The following is a 19,658-nucleotide window of genomic DNA, read 5'->3' as shown; positions in this document are numbered from 1 at the left end:
TATCATTGATTTGAGGGAAAAGAAATTTCAAAAGAACCAGCATCAGGTTGTAATGTGAGCGTGTTTGCAGCAATAACACATCTGTTGTGTTGAAAGACCAACCAGAAAAACAGAGGCAGCTGAACGACACCCACATTTTTTATTCTTAACAAGATCAAATAGATTTACTTCTCTGATAAGCTACATAAACTGTAGTCATAATTAACATTTAGCTGTTAGAAATCCCTGCCAGGTCTTCCCTTCACCTGTGATATGCTATAAATATAAACACAGGAAGATGTGTCAGCATATGGAAACCAACTTGCACGCCAGGGGCATTGGAGAGATTTTTAGTAGGTGGTTAACCCGGTGAATATTAACTTGGCAGCTAAGTGATTTCAGAGGAAAAAGAAGGGAGATGTCTAGAACAGCCATCCATAGGTGTTGATACGTTGACTAGCACTTTTTGTTCAAGTAAGAAATTAGTCCCTGTGAAGGCACTTTACTCATTTTCATGTCGATTACCTGGATTATGTATTTCTTTTAAAATATGAAACTGTTCGTGGGCTGGCTCAGTGGTGTAGTGGTTAAGTTCACGCACTCTGCTTCAGCGGCCCAGGGTTCACAGATTCAGATCCCAGGGGCAGACCGACACACCACTCATCAAGCCATGCTGTGGTGGTGTCCTGCATACAAAATAGAGGAAGATGGGCACAGATGTTAGCTCAGGGCCAATCTTCCTCACCAAAAAAGAAAAAAAAAAGATAAAACTGTTGAAGAAGCAGTGATAGATGGGAGAATAAAACATTAATGATAGTTGCATGGGACAGGTGAGAATTATGCTCCAGTATCTAAATTGCTGTGGATTTGGTCTCTGTAGCAATGGACCAGAAACTCAGCATCCCCCTTTTGAGCGAATATTTTGAAAAAGAAAGTGCCAGAAATCCCGATAGTTTAGCTTTTTGGAAAAAAGTCACAAGAGGGAGCAAAGTAAGTATTCAGCAATTTGTTCAAAATGCATGCTAATGTTAAAATTTTGCCAAGTAGCAAAGATGGAAAGCTCACCAGTCATGATCACTGTCTTCCAGGAGCTCAGAGACTAGTCCAGAGAGAAATATATTTAAGCAAATAATTACAGCAACTCCTGGGGGATATTCATAAGTGTTGGGCTGGGCGAAATGGGTCTGTGATCAAATAAGTGTATGAGACAATAGGTTAAATCAATTTCAGCAGGTTTTTGTTTGTGTTTTTTGTTTTTATTGCAGGTCTTCTCAGCGCCTTTAATAAGCTAATGTACATCTTCAAGGGGGGTATGTATTGTGCAGCATTTCGCATTTCCCATAGCCCCCACCCCCAGTAGCTAGTGTTCCAAGGAACATATTTTGGGAACCGCACGTGCCATCCTAAGTTCTGCGTGAACACAGTGTTGATGGAAGCATCAAAGAGAGCAGCTCTGCCTTGGAGAATCAGGAAAGTCTTCTCAGAGGCGGATCCATCTGGTTTGGGTCTTCAAGAGTGAGGAGGAGGAGTTTTCCATGCAAAGGGAGGTAGAGGTGGAGGAAGAGCATCTACAACGTTATACTGCTGGTTCTAGAAGACAGGGACGTGGGAGGTGGGCGTGGAAGAGAGAGCTTGGGGACGTGTTGGGGAAAGCCAATATGCCTTGCTAAGGCGTGTAGGTTTATCCTCTAGGTTAGTGATTCTCAGTCCTCACTCTGCAGCAAAACACCTGGGATGCTCTTTAGGACTACAGATGCCCAGGTACACCTTATCCCCCTGAGACTGTTTAGTTGGTCTGAGATGGGGCCTCAGCATCTGTATTTTCAATTGATCCAGTGAGCAGCCAGAGTTGAAAATGCCTTCTGTAGATGGTGGGGAGCAATCTGGGGGTTTGAGTGAACAAGTTACAGAGTCATTCCTCCCTCCTTTCTTAATGTCCCCCATTAGTCTTCACACCAACATTTGAGCAGCCCCCTGTGTGCCTGCATCATGCAAGCACTAAAGATCAGGCTGTAAACCAGACTCCTGTCCTCCTGGGGCTTACTCAGAACAGGAAAACCCAAGACTAAATGAATACGTGCGTAGCTGCCAATCTAGGGAAAGGTGACAGATGCTACAGAAAGGGGCCGAGGCTGACCACCATGAGTGTGTGTGAGACACCGACCTGACTGGGGTGGAGCGCCAGAGGAGGCATCCTAGAAAAAGTGACACTTCAGCTGAGATTCAAAGAAGAAGTAGAAAGCACCAGACAGATAGGAAGGAAAGTATGTTCCAGGCAGAGGTGCTAAAGGAAGATAAGCATGTCAGCAGGGAGGAGGCAGGTGGGTGATGGGGCAGGGACTGGACCACCTGGGCATGGAGGGCTTACATTTCAGAAAGACCCCTCTGGTGGCAGTGAGTAGGGAAGAGAGGCTAGGACTTGATGCCAAGTGACCAGTTAAGAGATTCCAGATGGTGCAGGCCAGGGGTCATTGGAGAATGAGTTAGAGTGGAGACAGAGGAGAGGCAAGACAGTTTAAAACATATTTATGAAAGAGAATCACCAGAATTTAACAAAAAGTCACTTTGAAAAGGAAGAACGTTTAAGCTACACTAGACTGTATTTCCATACAGGTGTCAAAGAACGGGGCTTCATGAGTCTGCTCCAATCTGTTCGGCCCAGGGTGGTTAATTCCTGATGGATAACTGAGATTGTTTGGGCATCCGGGTCTGAGCACCACAATAGGCAGTTAAGATTAAAGAAGTATATTTCAGTTGATTCACCAACCCCCTTACTGATGTGTACTTGGACTGTGGTGCTGCAATAGCTGAACTGAGTGGTCTAAAATTTTATCATTAATTTGTCATTCAATACACCTAGCCGTGTGCTGAAGCTGACTCATACCAGCTCGAAAGAGGCGATTGTACACATCTCCTCCCAATTTCGACTTCAGTGACATCATGTTGAAAACTTGAAATGGACTATATCATCAATATTTACACTACAGCAGTTGGGAAATGCTGCAAATCAGGGCTCTTATTGTCAGAGAGCTGGTTTGCCACATCCGGGGATATGTAGTAAATCATCTGGATTGTACTATGTGTGGCCTTCAAGGATTTTGAAAAAGAGATACATGCAAGACTCCCTTTAAGAAGTTTCTTGTATGCTTGGTCATTATAACCTTGTCCTAAGTGGCCTTGATAGACAGTTCCCTTGGGAAGCCTCCTGCTTAGTGACAAAGGAGAAGTTGGTAGAAGGCGCGAGTCCTGCTGAGGTTGATTGCCAGTTCTAGGTATCTTTTGTAAAGTGGTGGACATTCTAACTTCCTAGAAAGAAAAAGAAGTAATTATGCTGTGGAAAGTCATGCACTGTAGGAAAAGGGAGAATGGGTCCCTATTTTTGCATTATTTTCCCTGTTTTTGGATTTAGGGAAAATATACACAGTGAAAGGGAAAAATAAAGTCTTGGATATGAGCTGACAAGGGAGCTTTTGTTGGAAATCTACAGCAGCCCTTGACATTCCTGGACTTAACTCTTGCATTTGGGCTGCTTGTAAAGCACCCATGACACCCCATGATGTGGGCGGCTTGTACTTTGCTGAGGGGCAGAGCTGAAAGAATCACGCGGGCAGCCAGGCCTGCCCCTGGCAGCCTTGCCCAGCGCACGAGTGAGGGGAGCAGCTGGGCCCGGGGCCACACTGCAGCACTGCCTGGAGTTCTGATTAATACAGGGTCCCACTCAGTCCTCCCCACCGCCACGCAAGGAAGATAGGGCGATGCCCATTTCGCAGAGGCAGGAGCTGAAATACTTAGATATAGATTATAATCATCTGTAGTAATTTAATGGGCTCTGAGGACAAATACTGTAAGAGTGTCAAAGGCCTAAGGCATACACGGTAATAAGTAGATGTATTGAACATTTGATCTACAAGAATGTATTTAGTCATTTTTAAAACCTGTCCAATTTCTTTTTATTTGTCTTTATAAGAACATTTTAGTACATATTTGCTTAATAAGAATCAGTCAAAAAAAAAGGAACAAAAGAATAATTTTAAAAGTCACCTTGCAATGCCACCAAACACAGTAAACTACTATTAATATTTTTTTGAAAAAACTCACTATTTAATAATAGATACCAATAGATATGTGTGACCATAGTTCAGAATAAACTTTTATCTTAGGTTTTAAGAAGCATATGAGTGTTATTTAATAACAGCTTTATTGAGATATAATTCACAAACCATACAATTCATCTACTTAAAATGTATAATTCAGTCTTCTTAGTGTATTCACAGAATTATGCAACCATCACAGTTACTTTTAGAACATTTTTATCACCCCAAAGGAAACCTCATACCCATTAGCAGTCACCCCCCAATTCTCCCTTTCCCTCCTCCTCTAGCAAGCACTAATCGATGTTCTGTCCCTATAAATTTGCCTATTCTGGACATTTCATATATGTGAGATCATATAAGATGTCATCTTTTATGTCTAGCTTCTTTTACTTCACATGTTTTCAAGGCTCATCAATGTTATCACATGTATCAGTACTTCATTACTTTTTATTGCTGAATAATATTCCATTCTGCAGATATACCATGTTTTCTGTATTTATTCAATAGTTGATGGACAATTGCAGTGTTTCCATTTTGGGTTATTATGAATAATGCTGCTATAAACATTTGTGTAAAAGTTTTTATGTGGACATATGTTTTTATTTCTCCTGGGTATATACCTAGAGGTGGAATTGCTGGGTCATATAAGAACTCTATGTTTAACCTTTTGAGGAACTACCAACCTGTTTTCCAAAGTGGCTGCATATTTTACAATTCCACCAGCAGTATATGAGGTTTTCTTCTCAATTTCTCCACATCTTCATCAACACTTGTTATTGTCAGACTTTTTGGTTCTAGCCATCCTAGTGGATGTGAAGTGGTATCTCATTGTGGTTTTGATTTGCATTTCCCTGATGTCTGTTGATTTTGTGCATCTTTTTATGTGCTTATTGGCCATTTGTATATCTTCTTTGGAGAAATGTCTATTCAGATCCTTTGCTCATTTACAAAAAAAATTGTTTTAAAGACTATTGTCTTAGAGCAGTTTTAGGTTTACAACAAAATTGAGAGGAAGGTACAGAGATTTCTCATATACCCTCTGCCCCCACACATGCATAGCCTCCACCATTATCAATATTGCGTACCAGAATGGTACATTTTTTACCAAGGATGAACCTACATTGACACATCATAATCACCCAAAGTCCACAGTTTACCTTAGGGTTCACTCTTGGTGTTGTACATTCTATGGGTTTGGACAAATGTATAATGACATATATCCATCATCATAATATCATACAGAGTATTTTCGCTGCCCTAAAAATCCTCTGTGCTCTGCCTATTCATCTCTGTCTATGCTGCCACCCCCCCCCCACCTCTGGCAACCACTGATCTTTTTACTATCTCCATAGTTTTGCCTTTTCCGGAATGTCATGTAGTTGGAATCATACAGTATGTAGCCTTTTCAGATCAGCTTCTTTCACTTAGTACGTGCATTTAAGGTTCCTCAAAGTCTTGTCATGGCTTAGTAGCTCATTTCTTTTTAGCACTAAATAATATGCCATTGTCTGGATGTATCACAGTTTATTTATCCTTTCACCTACTGAAGGACGTCTCGGTTGCTTCCAAATTTTGGCAATTATGAATAGAGCTGCTATAGTCATTCGTGTACAGGTTTTGTGTGGACATAAATTTTTAGCTCCCTTGGGTAAAAACCAAAGAGTGTGATTGCTGGATCATATGGTAAGAGTATGTTTAGTTTTGTGAGAAACCGCAAAACTGTCTTCCAAAGTGTCCATACCATTTTGCATTCCCACAGCAATATATGAGAGTCCTGTTGCTCTACGTCCTTATCAGCATTTGGTGTTGTCAGTGTTTCAGATTGTGGCCATTCTAATAGGTGTGCAGTGGTATCTCGTTGTTTTAATTTGCATTTCCCTGATGACATATGATGTGGAACATCTTCTCATATGTTTATTTGCCATCTGTATATCTTTGGTGAGGTATCCATAAGGTCCTTGGCCCATTTTTTAATCACCTTTGCCTATTATTTTTATTGGGTTATTTGTTTTTTTATTATTGAGTTGTCAGAGTTCTTTATATATTTTAGGTACAAGTCTATAATCAGATATATGATCTGCAAATATTTTCTCCCCTTCTGTTTGTTGTCTCTTCACTTTCTAGATGGTGAGAAACATATGAATTTGCTATTTTGCCTATGCCCACCTTTTTGACAAAACTGCCTGAGAGCCTTACCAGATGCCCCAATTCACCTCCTTCTCCCCACGTGAATCCACCATCTCCCAGAAAACTTCCACTTGGAGCTGGAAGCACTCACATTGTCTTTCTTTTCTTAAGATTGAGGGTTTTTGTTTTTTCTTTTCCCTAGAGGCACCACTTCCTTTCCTAAAAACAAAGAGTCATTTTAAAAGCATTGTAAGTTTCCTGACTCTTGTCTAAAGTTTAAAACCGAAGTCCAAGAAAGAGTGGCCTCTTTATTTTACCTGCAGAAGAGTCTCTGAAGTGCAGACAGGTCCCATCCATCTAAAGGCTCTCAGCTTCTTAGCAGCTGCAGCTGTGAGACAGACCTCGGCATTTCGGCCGTGTGCACTTCTGGAGGTGTATTTAGGTTGCTTCTATTCTATTTTTTGTTTCTCTGTTGTCCTCTTAGTTTTATTTCTTCCTGGCCCAAACTAAAGGTGATGTACTAGGTGACTTCCAAAACCTTTCTACGTGGGAGAGTCTATGCTCTTAAACAATGTCCAGGCCCCCCTTGCATGGGCACAGGGTGTCATCTGTAAGCCATACCCAAAGTCCATTAGCAAGCAGGAGTGAACTGTCACCAAAATGCAGAAGAAGCCATGCACTCCAGATCCCAGTGTGATTCCAGCACTACTCTTCAAATTCATAGAGAAGGTTTCTATGAATTAATATGTCTGGGTGAAGACAAACTTATGTTTACGTATGTCATTTCTGGGCAGGGTTGCAGATAAACATTTTGCAATGAAAGTGATTTTTTATTCCAGTTTATGCTAACACCTTACATCTACATATTTGTTATCTTCAATTAGCTCCAAGGACTGTTGAATTGAACCCTTTGAGGTATATTTCTCCCATCTCATTAATGAATCAAATAATGCTTCAAGAGCCATGGGTGAAGTGTGCCTTAAATTCTGAGAATGCTGGAGACAGGTTTTCAAGCCACAGTTATCCTTCATGTCTTAGACGTTTTAGGTTGCTACTAATTCCAAATTAGAATTCCGCTATCCATAGAGCATTTGATACCAGCTCACTTTAAATGAACAGTCAAGGTTAAAACAAAAATCAATGAGCTTCTCTTGTGAGTATTTCCCATAAGCTGGGCTCCACGCAGAGCTGCCATCAGGTTTGGTCCTCACCACAGTGAGCAGGACATTCGAATCTTGAATGTGTATGTGTGTGACTGTTTTCTTTTGATGGTGTGTTTTTGGTTTTTATTTTTGTAAGTTTTACCAAAAAAGTGGGCTCAAAGGAGTGGGTAAGGAGTAGATGGAGTGGGGCATGTTTTAGACAGTAGCAAGGAAAGAAAGCAAGCCTGAGAGAAGAGGGGTAAGATTGATGTGTCATGGTTTGTTCATCTGAGCTTTCAGGAAGTAGAGAGAACACGTCAGACCAAATAAATCCATGCTGAGAAGTATTTATATTAGTAAACAATATACAATGGGTGTACACCAATCCATTAATAAAAACGATGTCTAATAATAATTTCTAACCTGTTGCCCTACAGCTGATAACTGTGGTTGATGTGCTAAAAGGATGAAAGTGATGCATTGTGGGGCTGTTCTGCTGTTTTCCTACCATCACACCAGAGCGCAGGCCTCCCTTGTGGGCTAGAGCCCTCTGTATTTCAGACACCTGCGTTGCAAGGTCCTGGGAGCACCACAGAGCCCAGCCAGGATGCAAAGAGACGGCAGTCCTCTTGTTTTAAAACAGATACTGACACAATAGACTTCACACTCATAAACACTCAAGGGCAAAGTCTAAAACTACATTTAAGCAATGTACACTCTATTATACTCTTTTGTGTAAATACACCATGCTTTATTTCCCATTTCCCTGTTGTTGAACGTTTAGGTTGTTTCCAGTTTTTTACCTAGTAGTAATAAAACTCGTATGAATGTCTTTGTAATATATCTGTGTTCACAAAAGATTATTTCTTGAGAAAAATTCCTAAAAATGAAAATAGTAGGTAATAGGCCACAAACATTGTTTTTTTGCAATTTCGATACATATTGCCAACTTTCAGAGAGGGTATATCAATTTTTACTCCCATCAACAGTACATGAAATTTTCAAGGATAATCATCTTAAAATCAAAATGGGGATTGACAAAAATCCAAGAACAAATTTTGACTAGATACTTTCAAAAGGTTCCCGTGGAGCTAGAGAATTATTACCGTGTTGATGTGCTATGGAAACCCAAACCATGCCTGGTTGTCTCCCTAATGAGTGCTCCAGGCTGGTCACTCGTCATCAGAGCCCTAACTCATCGTCTCAGATGCACCCCTGGAGCATTGACAAGCCCAGCTTTGTCCAAGTGACAAGGAGTTATCTGTTGGAAGGTAGTTTTGGAATCCACAAGGCAGAAATACTCTGACACCAGCGAGATGGTGTTAGTAACAAACCGTGCATGCATTTAACCTCTCATCCCCATCTGGAGCTTTAGGGAATTCTTGGGGCTTGTCCCCTTTCCCTATACTAGCCATTCATTTTTGGGAAAGGCATGACTAACTGCTGCAGTCAGGAGCAGGATGTACCCCCAGACCTCAGGCCTCTTCTTGCTCTGTCCAGTATCTTTGGGACCTTCTCTTTCAGCCCCAAAGCAAAGAACAGCCTTTGCCTTAAGCAGGATTTTGGTTTGTTTGCTTTTGCAAAAAAATGAGGTGTGTTCCTCATAGCTGATAAAATTATGGAACATCTCTCTCCCTTTGATCTGCACCCACTCCTCTGGTGACTCCTGCAACTTCTTGTGAATATCCACACCTCCAATGCCCGGCGTAGGTCAACAGATATGTTGTAAAATACAGCAGAGAAAAATGGCAATTCTCAATTCTTATTTTTGGGAAGACACAGTAATTTCTTTGGAGCACTTTATATTTTTTGGCCAGTGGGGTCATTTGGCAATCTTTGACATGCAAAATTTTTACTCTCACCCAGTGAGTTCACAGAGAGTTACAGTGGACTTGGTCAGTTGTGCTCATGAGGTCTTAGCATGTCATGCATGGAGTGTCACTGGTCAGAACTCACCTTCACTGTCACTGAGCAGGAAGCACAGCCCTGGGAACAGAATAACCACTTAATCGAAGGCTTTCAGTGAAGTGATGGCTGAGAGAGAAAGCTACAGAGCTGCTGGCACCAGGAATGCTAGTCACCCTCTGACTCCTCCCACTCTGAGAACCTGGTCTTGCTGGCCTCCACCAGGGCCCCACCTTTCTCTGAAGCCAGCCTGAGTGGCAAAAACAGCCAGAAGCCTGGGGCAGGGCCTGAGGGCTTCTAATGAGAGCAGCTTGTCCAAGAGTCAAACCCATGGCTGAGGGCGAGTTGGTCTGTTCTCTGGGTGGGGAGCAGAGAGCACCAATATCCAGAGGAAGGTTCCCCCGAGGGGCAAAACAAACCTGGAAAGAAGTCTAGGAAGGAGGAGGATCTTAGTCACTGGAATTCCAGGGGGCTCCCCCTTTCTGGGCAGGTCAGCACCAGACCGTTCCCAGGAGGGTCTCCTTGGCGAGGGGGACGGCGGGCCTGGAGTGGGGGTGTGTGAGCAGTGCTGGTAGAGGAAGGAGAGAGTGAGGGCCGTGTGGATGGGGAGGGGGTCGTGCCGTGAGGGCGCCATGTGGGTGAGGGGGTGTGTAGCAGCTGCTGGGACTGGGAACATGTGGGGAGGTAGGAGGTGTGTTAGTTTTCAGGCACCTCTGTGCGACACTCTGTAAACCCCCTGCGCCACCCCCACAAGGAAACGCATTACACAGTCTCCATGATCCTTGCAGGCTTGTTTTCATGGAGGGGCAGAGCTGGGCCAGGCATCAGGAGGGCCCAGCTATTTCCTAGATCCATCAACCTAAGGGGGGAATCAAGCAGGAGAGCCAGGTTCTCAGGAGAGGAAAGAAGCCAGCGGGGGTCGTGGACGCTGTGAAGAGCAGGGTGCCCAGAGGTCACCTGCACAGAGGGGGTTTGTGCTGCTTGGAGCTCCCTTGACGAGTAGGCAGGACCCTTCTGTTTCCTGAAGGGGGGAGATTGGGGCTAGTTCAGAAAGTACCTGCCCCCGCAGACCTGCCGAATCCGCTTCTCCAGATTCAGCTTCTTGTCCACCTAGACCACTGGTAAGTTCCCGCTTCTTTCTGCCCTAGTGATTTTTCATTCATCCAACAATGCTTGTTGGGGCCCTGTTCGTGGGCAGGGTCCCTGCCTCACAGCGTCTGCAGCCCAGCAGGAAGCTGAAGCGAGTATACATGTAACTCCAGGGCAAGGCGGAGGCAGTCACTGCCTCTGAGAAGTGCAGAGGGCTGTCTTAGTCTCGGAGAGCAGGACTTCTGGATCTATCTGCCCACCTTCAAGCCTCCTCTGTCCTCACTGAATGTGAGCCTTGGCCGGGGGTCCTGGCCCACCCTGTCCCCAGGAACTAAAGAGTAGGGCAGGCTCCTTCCCAAACCCACACATCTTTCTTCTTTTCCAGCCGAGTCTGATGGCCAGTCCCCTTGATTCACCCTTGGAAACAAACACCAGCCAAGGGAGTCTGCCCCTGGCATTGATGAGGATCTGATACAGGTCAGTCTTCTGGTTCCCACTGCACAGAGAAGGAAGAGCAGAGGAATCAGACAGGAGTCCAGCTGTGGTCGATGAATCATCCGGAACACAAGCAAGCAGCTATTTCTGAACTAAATGGTATCGGATCTCTCTCCTCACCTTGAGTCCAGTGTCCTGGTCTCCAAAACACTTGCCCTGAGATGAAGCGAGTGAGAGGCACAGAGCCCTGAGCAGAAAGGAGTTAGCCAGCATGGCTTTGTCATTCCTGTTACCATGCAGGCAGAAAGGGATAGTCTGGGAGGAAGGTGAAGCAGACAATTCTAGAAAACTCTAGAATTCTGTGACTTGCCTTCCTTCCTTCCTTCTTTCCTTCCTCCCTTCTTCCCTTCCTCCCTCCCTCTTTTCTCCTTCCTTCCTTCCTGCTTTGAGCTCTTACGTTGAGCACATAGGCCATATACTATCTTAGGCACCGGAGATAAAGCAAACCAGAGATGGCACCTCTCCATTAAGGAACCTAATAGGAGAGACTGAAAATAATGACTGATATGTTCTGAGTGCTTACTATTCGCCAGCTACTATAATAGCTTTGCATGTATTAATTTCCTTAATATTCGCAACAATGCTGTAAGGTATCTGCTCTTATTATCTCCATTTTAAAGATGCAATGACTGAGCATGAAGAGATTAAATAATTTGCCCAAATGAAACCATTTATAAGCAGTGCCCCCTTTCCATACTGATTCACAGTGTGGGAAGGCATGTGTGGAACCTGGCGTGTCCATTTCCCACGATGGAAGAGAATGATCATTTCTTGAGTACCTGCTGGGGACTAGGCACTGTGTAGTCCCTCTATACCCATTATCTGTGTTGGCACCTCACTAGGACTCTGAAGGTCCCAGCAAAGGGAGCCCCAGCCTAACACAGATGTCCATCCAGGAGCTCTCTCCTGGCCATGCTGCTCTCCCAGGGCAGCTGCCCCTGCTCAGCTCCCACCACACTATGGCCTGGTCTTGCAGAGGGCCATCCCCTGGTGTCTGACACCTAGCATAGGACAGGCCTGTGACTAGGATCCACAGAGGAAGCAACCAGACATCCTGTTCCTATCTCTGTGCCTCTCCTTTTGTTCATCATGATTCCGGCTCTGGGCTTAGCATAACCACAGGTCCCACTGTTGTCTAGTCATCATGGAGCAGTCAGAGAGGTAGCTGGAGGGGATGTGTCTGGAAGCCCAATCGTGACATGGGTGATCTCGCCTCTTGATGTCCTGCCTACAGTTATCCAACCTCAACATTCCTCCCCAGGGAAAGAGGAGAAATCCTAGTGGGACCTCACAAGTCTGAGTTTGTCCTGGTGATGCACATCACTGAGGAAGAGAAGGGACATGTGTAGATGAGGAAGGCCACCAAGTGCTCTGTCTAGTGGTTCTTGTTTCCCTGCATTTGCACTTGGAGTTATTGAAAAGATTATCGATTATTCCTGCCAGGTGTGGGGAATGAGCTGCCCAGTGCATGGGAGTTAATTTCTTTCGATCATTAGACTTTCTCTCCTGTTGGAAATACCAATGCTTGCTCTACTTTGAAAGCTTCTGAATGCTGCAGACTGATTTATTTGGGTAAAACTCCATTTCTGGTTCCTGGAACTACTTTAAGTGATTATTTTTAAACACTGGTAACCACAAAAATAATTTGTTATTCTCACTATTTAATACTGTGGAGAACTATGAAACAGTGTTGATATTTCAGAGTGAATTAATTGAAGTGGCCTATTTTCTGACTATTGAAAATCTTAGCTGGATTTTAAAATTTTTATTATTTATTTTTAACAGATAAAGGTCTTCACATAATTTAAAAGAATATAATTTTTAACAGTATTTTTCAAACCACATGAAATATGACCTATAAGTGGATCATAATAAAACCAACTTAGTTGATCACAATTAGCATATTTTTTTTTTTGTAATGAAAGAACAGAACAAAATGAATAAAATGGAATAGCAGTGCTCATTCATGGTAAGGACAGTATGTTATTAAATATTCAAATCAGTTACATATATGTTTATGTATACTGATTTGTATACTGATATGTATACTGATTTGTATACTGAAATGTATACTGGTTTGTATATGTAAAATGTATTTTTCCCAATTTTTAAATTGATACATAATTTATAAACAGTAAAATTCATCCTTTTTAGTATACAACTCTACATATTTTGACAAATGTAAATGTATTTCTGACTGTGTCAAAAGCGTGAGAAAACCACTTAAAGCAAGAATCTCCTTAACTAACTGGAGATATTCATGGAGGATAAGATTCTTTTAAGATCCTTGGAGGGAGTGACAGTTGTCTTATCTAGGAAGATAATTTCATACACCCCCAATTTTAAAACCAAATGGGACCTTGGAGATTATCCAATCAATGGTTTTCAAAATTTTCTTTTCACAGTGACAACTTTTTTGTAAACCAAATCTAACATAGTACCCCAACAGATAAAAGTAGAGTTGCTTTGCACAGAGACGAGGAAACACAGTTTGAAAACTGCCAATGGGATCCAACTCTCTGGTGCCCAAATTAGGAAACCGAGGCCAGAGTAGGCTGAGTGACCGCTTGAGGTTGACCACTCTTATTGACAGGGCTGGAGCTCAAATTCAAGCTGATGGCTGTGGTTCAAGGCATTTCCCATGCTGTCTTGGCCTCAAGAGAATCATGAGTACCCCCGGACCTCACCATTAGGGATTCGATGCCTTCTTGGACTAGTGCAGTGGGGCTGTGGCTATTCACCTGCTAGTAGAAGGGAAAGAAGAGGCCAGTGACCACCATGGCGCAAGTATGAGTCAGTCCAAGAAGGCCAGAACAGGTTGTTTAGGCAACACAAGTTATTCAGAGAGACTGCAGCCTGAATATAGGCCCAGTGCTGGGAGTCTAGTACCAGAAAGAAAAGTGGTAAGCCTCCAGAATTTGCGGAATCAGCCAGGTCCTATATAGCTACCCGCTTCCTGATGATTCACCCCAGGCTTATCTGCCTTTCTCTTCCTAAAGGGCCATGGCTGGGCCCCCACCTGTGGGTTGCAATTTAAATATAGGCACTTGGTGGTAGGAGAAACTGGTTGTTTCATCTCCTGTCTTATCTGGGACTCGTTTTTCACTTCTTTTCTGTTTGGTTTGCGAGTGGGAAGTGGGGAGTAAGCAGGGAGGCTGCTGGGAGCAGCCCAGGGTGTGTAGCACTCATGCTCGTAGTATGTAAGTTCTGCATCAAAGGCTTGTTACTCTCTGTATTCAGGGAACTTTCTTCAATGTTTGGACTGTAACGTTAAGAACACAAAACCCACCTATTCTTTATGAGCCTACCATACCAGATTGGCCACAAATTGCCATTAAATATCCCACCTCCCCAACCTCATCAATGAAAAGGGAAAAGCAAATGAGAGAGTGGGGTTAGTGACAAAGAACAGGCTTCTATCACAACAGATGCCATCTCATGTAGAGCTAAGGAAATGCTGGGCTTTGATGAGCAAACCATTGTACCATACATTTTTAGAAGATGACAAGGAAGATCTGTTAATGAATATGACCTGAAAAAAAGTCACCCCAGGTCCGCTTTCAGATAAATTCCTGTAAAGCTCAATTTAAGACAGGTCGATGCCCAATGACATCCTTCAGTTATTAGCTCACACTAATACCCTCCAAAGAGGAACAGGCGTCAGAGGTGAAATGACCCACCATCTTGCTTGGATCTTACTCATACGGTGTTGTTTCCATTGATGCTTCAGGGATCGTGTCTCTCTCTTTATTGAAAGAATTATTAGCACCTTTGTGTGTGTGTGTAATTTAAGATTTGGATTTTTAAGAGGAGAACTTGTGTGATTTTCTAGGTGTCCTTGACTTAGGTCATTGTAGCCTAACTCCAGCATAGAGTTTTCAGTTGTTGGAATTCTCACATTACTAATGTGTGCTCATACACCAGTACACAGTTAACTTTCTAGAATAATTTTACTTATGTGAGTTTGTAAATATGCATCCTGACCACACCCATTCCTAAAACAGGTGTGCACTGAGGAGTAGCAGTACGCGGGGGATCAAGCAGCAGGAACTCGTGATTTAAACAGGAGTATAGGAAGTTGTGGGTTTTTTGGGAGAGTATAAGATTTTTTGGTGGAAACACCATGTGAGAGAGCACACAAGGCTGAGAGAGTTGAGTATAGAAAAAAGAAACAGCACTCAGTACTTAAAATTAAGGAGAGGAAGTTGAGATGACAGTTGGCACCTCCTCTTTGATAGGCAGAAGTTGGCAGGCATGAGAAGGTGCTGACCTCTCAGGTGTCAAATGGTCCTGGGGTATCCTTCAGGGGAAAAAAGCATTTAGGTTACAATCGTTTAATGAGTGAAGCTAATGACAAGGGTATTCAACATATAGATTTAATTATCTATATGACTTGTATATAATATTGCAATAAATAGAAAGTAGATATCTAAAAAACAGACAAATATTTATTGGGTACTTTCGTTGTGATCTGACCAGTAGAATGAATGTGGAAAGGCCGATTTGAAGTGCAGAGATTGCTCCCTTTGGCAGCACATACACTAAAAATTGAAGTGCTGGGGAAGACCCAGCCAAGCATAGCTCAGGTCCTCCAGGGGGGTGCACGAGCGTGATGAAATCTATCAAAGTCACATCAAAATGAAAGGAAATGGATTATGGATTACTTGACTAGTATCTCCCACCTGAGTTGGAATAGTTATGTGGAATTTTTGCGTTTTACATTTATAAGAGAAGAGAAGAGAATAGCATAACAGTTGTAAGTGCAGGCTTTTGATTCATTCAGACTTAGATTTAAATCTCTGCTCAGACAGTTGCTCACTCTATGACCTGGGATATTTTATTTAAGCTGTCTTAGCCTGTTTCCCTATCTATAAGACAAGGTAACAAAAATCTTACAGAGCTTTTGTGAGTAGAAAATGAAATGATGTATGTAAAACACTTACCACAGTGCTTGATACATAGTTAGTGCTCAAAAAATGGGTACTGTTATTGTGTGATATCTGTTTTAGCTATTGTGTATACAAGAAATGTTGATTGATAAACTTGATGAAACAACACATAGGCATATTATGTTGTGATAAAAAGATCATCTTTAATATATAATATGAGATTCTTTTGCTTTAAGCTTATTTGTGCTTAATTTTTACAAAGAAGGGAATGGTGTCACCTTAGTGACTTATGTCATTTCTAGGGGTCTTGGGACAAGTTCCTTGTGAGAGGCATATAGCATGGAGGCTACCACTAGAGGGCTCTGCAGAGACCCTGACAACCTTTTCTTGGATATAGCAATGAGGAAGCCACTCTGAAAAGCCCCGGCTTTTTGGAGACCTAGGGGTCATTTTATTCATCATGGCTGTTCAAGAGGGCATGTAATAACAAGAACCCTACAAGAGCAACTTCTAGGAACCTCTTCTGCCAGAGACCTGGGGATATGCAGGTGGATGTCACCAGAAACAGCTGGTAGGTGCCAAGCTAGGGAAACACTCTCTGCCTCTACCCCTCCACTGAGTTACCTTTATGGGGGACGAGAATGACATCGCACAGTAGAATATCAACTTTGAGACGGGAAACCAGTTAGAGTGGGAGGTTCTGAAACTCTGGATAAGAACTTAACAATAACAATAAAACCCACCTTGAATCACCACTGAACCTTCAGATTCCCAGTGGAGGCTGGGACTAAAACTGATGGTCGGGCGTGTGTGAATGAGATGCCCACAAGGCCCTTCAACTTCTGGGGCCACACAAGCCCTATGCATCCTTCCTGCAGGGACAATGGCAGGGCACCTTTGGTGATGTACTATTATGGGATAAACGCCCCTGGGGACTCGGTATTCACTCAGGGATCGCCCTGGCCAGTGATGCAATAGGTATGTCATTGCTTTTTAACAAGCATCATTGGCCAATAGCTTACAGCCGGGTCTGAGTGGGAGCGTGAGACCAGTGCCTGCAGAGGCAAATGCCAGACCTGCTGCTGAAGCAGAGAGGTTCTAAAACTTGGCAGAACTGAAGCTTTCTGTGCTTCTCAGGGAGTTTGGCCTCTCTGGACTGGGGTGGTGGGGCAGGAGCAGAAATCGCGTCAAGCCTATGTTTTCTTACAGCTGCTTTGCTTCTGTGAACTTTGCATTTTCTTCCCCAAAAAACAACTGTCCACTGGGGCCAGACAAGATAATGTGCCCCTAGGCTCTTTCAAAGAAGTTAATGCAAGCCGTGGGAGTCTTTGCTGTTTTCTGACTCATCCTGTAATCCAACAATTCAGGACTTTGCACAGGGAGGAGTCAACTCACAAACACCTGCCTTTTCTTTTTTTTTTTTTTTTTTTGGTGTGGAGATCAGCCCTGTGCTAACATCCGCCAATCCTCCTCTTTTTTTGCCGAGGAAGACGGCTGGTCTAACATCCGTGCCCATCCTCCTCCACTTTATATGGGACGCCGCCACAGCATGGCTTGCCAAAGCAGTGCGTCGGTGCGCGCCCGGGATCCGAACCAGCGAACCCCGGACGCCGCAGCGGGAGCGCGTGCACCCAACCGCTTGCGCCACCAGGCCGGCCCCACACCTGCCTTTTTAAACTTGGGAAACACTGAGGCTAAGTTCTCAGGGTCTCCCTCCCATGCACTGGTCTTGTTAAAGGGCAGATGGGGAGCCGGTGGCCGGCCCTGCTGTCCTGCCCCGAGGCTGCAGCCAGGGCCGGGCTCTCAGGGAGGGACCCGGGCTGCGGGGCTGGGCGTCCCCGGGCGGGGGGCGGAGCAGGTGAGCCGGTGGGGTGGGAGTGGGGAGTGCACTTGTACGTGACGTTAGAGTTTGCAGCAACCTCCAAGCAGGCGGCTGTGCGCGCGTGTGTGGGGTGGCTGCGCGGCCAGGGAAGATGTGCTCCGAGGGGCGGCCGCCGCAGTGAGCCGGGCGGCGACAGGAGCCCCACCGGCAGCCCCCAGCCCCGGGAGGCCGGGCCTGAGCGGCTGCCGCTCGCGCTCCTCCACGGAGGAGGCCACCGGACCGAGAGGCGCGCTCCAGCCGGCCCCAGGATGTAGGCGATCGGCGGCGGCGCTCCTGCAGGCGGAAGGCTCATCATGAAGAAGCACTCAGCCCGGGTGGCCCCGCTCAGCGCCTGCAACAGTCCGGTCCTTACCCTCACCAAAGTGGAAGGTAACGGGGCGGCGGGGACCTGACGCGGGGGCCCTGCACCCCGCCGGGGGTTGCCACCCTTACCCGGTCTGCCCGGCCGTGGCTGCTGCCCGGCCGTGGGTGCTGCCGCGCTCCCAGGAAGCGTCGCCTGCAGTGCTGCGCCGCGCTGCCTGAGGTGGGTGGCAAGTCGGCTGCGCCGGGGCTGCCCTGAGCTGCGGCGGGGCTGCGAGGCGCCCACGGTGCTGCCGCGCGCACAGGGCTGGCTCCTTTCTGGGAGGCCCCCAGCACGTCTGGCAGCAGCAGCAGCGGCCTCAGCTCCTTCCCCACCTGTCCTGAGACACTTGCCAGCTGGGTAGGAGGGGGTCGCCCAGACACTAACCAGGGTTCCCCCCACCACCACCACACACACATACATACACTTGAGTCCGCTGGGTTTGGAGCATTGCTCTCCCCCCAGGCAGACCAGAGGTGTTGCTCAGCTGGGGGAGGCAGGAGAGGGCTGCTGCAGGCTGAGACATCTCCCCTGAGGCTCTGAAGCCTCCCCAGCCCACCAGTGAAGTAACTGCCCAGCTCTGTGGGAACAGGCGGGGCAGGCAGGTGAGAAAAAAGCCACCACCAGCCTGTAAACATGTTCTTCCCACACTCAGGGAATGTGAGGCAGAGACCAGGAGAAGGAGCTCACCAGCGTCCCTTGAGAGCTGAGCCTTGCTCAGACACAGCTGTCATTCTGCTGGAGTAAACGGGACCCTGCTTTCCTATGTGGGGGAAAGGGGAGCAGAGAGACCAGTCTAGTCCTTAACTCTTCCTCCCAGGAGGCAGAGGTGGAATGATGAAGTCTCCCTAGAGCTGGCCAAGTTGGCTAGGTGAGGGCTGGGAAGGGACAGCCAGCCAGCAGGGAGAGGAAGGCAGACCCTCTCAATATTTTAATTCCAGGCCCTCACTGATCCTGAGCTAACAGAGCCCACTGCAAGGGGTAGGGGGCGGCTGGGCCATGGGCTCGGAGAGAGAACCCACTCCTGCCATGCCCCTGGGACTGCAGCCTGGAGCTGAGACCTCTATATGATGGCTTCTGAGGACCCTGTATCCCCTCGTGAGTTCCCATTTGTCACAGTGAGACTGAGCACTCGTAAGAGCAAGACGGAGGCCAGCAGGGCAGTTGTGTGCTCCACGCTCAGCCCATCCACAGAGGCCTGCCAGGAGCCATCCTGGTACCATTACCCCCGTCCTACAGATGAGAACTGTGAGGCCCAGAAAGGGCTGGACTTGTCCAAGCCCTACAGCCAGTGGATGGTGAAGCAGGAATGGAATCCTGGTCTGTCTGATCCCAAACCCATGCTTTTCAGAATATCATTTTGCAGTAACCTGCAGCTACTCACTTATTTCTCATCGTTTTCTATCTTTAGGAGGTTGACTTGGGAGCTCAATCTTGGGAAAAATTTGGTATCAGACATCTATATCTGAATTTAGTGTGTGGGCTAACTCTCCAAGGGTGTTTGCATTTCCACACGTTCTCAGGGACTTTGCCCAGATGTGTGTACAAGTTGGGGAGGGGAAGGGTTCATATTTATTTCCTTTAAGGAGACTGGAAGTGTCGGCTCACTCACGGGATCCTCGTGGGAGGTTCCCCGCCCCTCACCTTTTAAGTTAGGAAGGTAGGCTGTGCTGTCCAGCATCCAGGGGTCTCTGTTGGGCAGCCCCCAGCCCCCTT

The 19,658-nt window shown here is 45.6% G+C and overlaps 1 protein-coding gene across 2 annotated transcripts in view; it reads left to right on the top strand.

The window, feature by feature from the left end:
• Nucleotides 1–19,658, top strand: part of SLC35F3 (solute carrier family 35 member F3) — a 414,557-nt gene that overhangs the window by 271,198 nt on the left and 123,701 nt on the right. Inside the window, exon 1 of one of the 2 annotated variants that reach the window (XM_058543010.1) lies at nt 17,650–17,971. The exons of the other annotated variant lie outside the window; for it this stretch is intronic. Coding sequence (XP_058398993.1) covers nt 17,896–17,971 — 76 coding nt within the window. The 5' untranslated portion in view covers nt 17,650–17,895. Of the gene's footprint in view, nt 1–17,649; nt 17,972–19,658 lie in introns of those variants that run through there. 2 annotated transcript variants of the gene reach the window in all.

This window comes from Diceros bicornis, chromosome 6 (genome assembly GCF_020826845.1).
Source record: "Diceros bicornis minor isolate mBicDic1 chromosome 6, mDicBic1.mat.cur, whole genome shotgun sequence".
Taxonomy (NCBI): Eukaryota; Metazoa; Chordata; class Mammalia; order Perissodactyla; family Rhinocerotidae; genus Diceros; species Diceros bicornis.
This window is presented reverse-complemented; position numbering and strand designations above follow the sequence as displayed.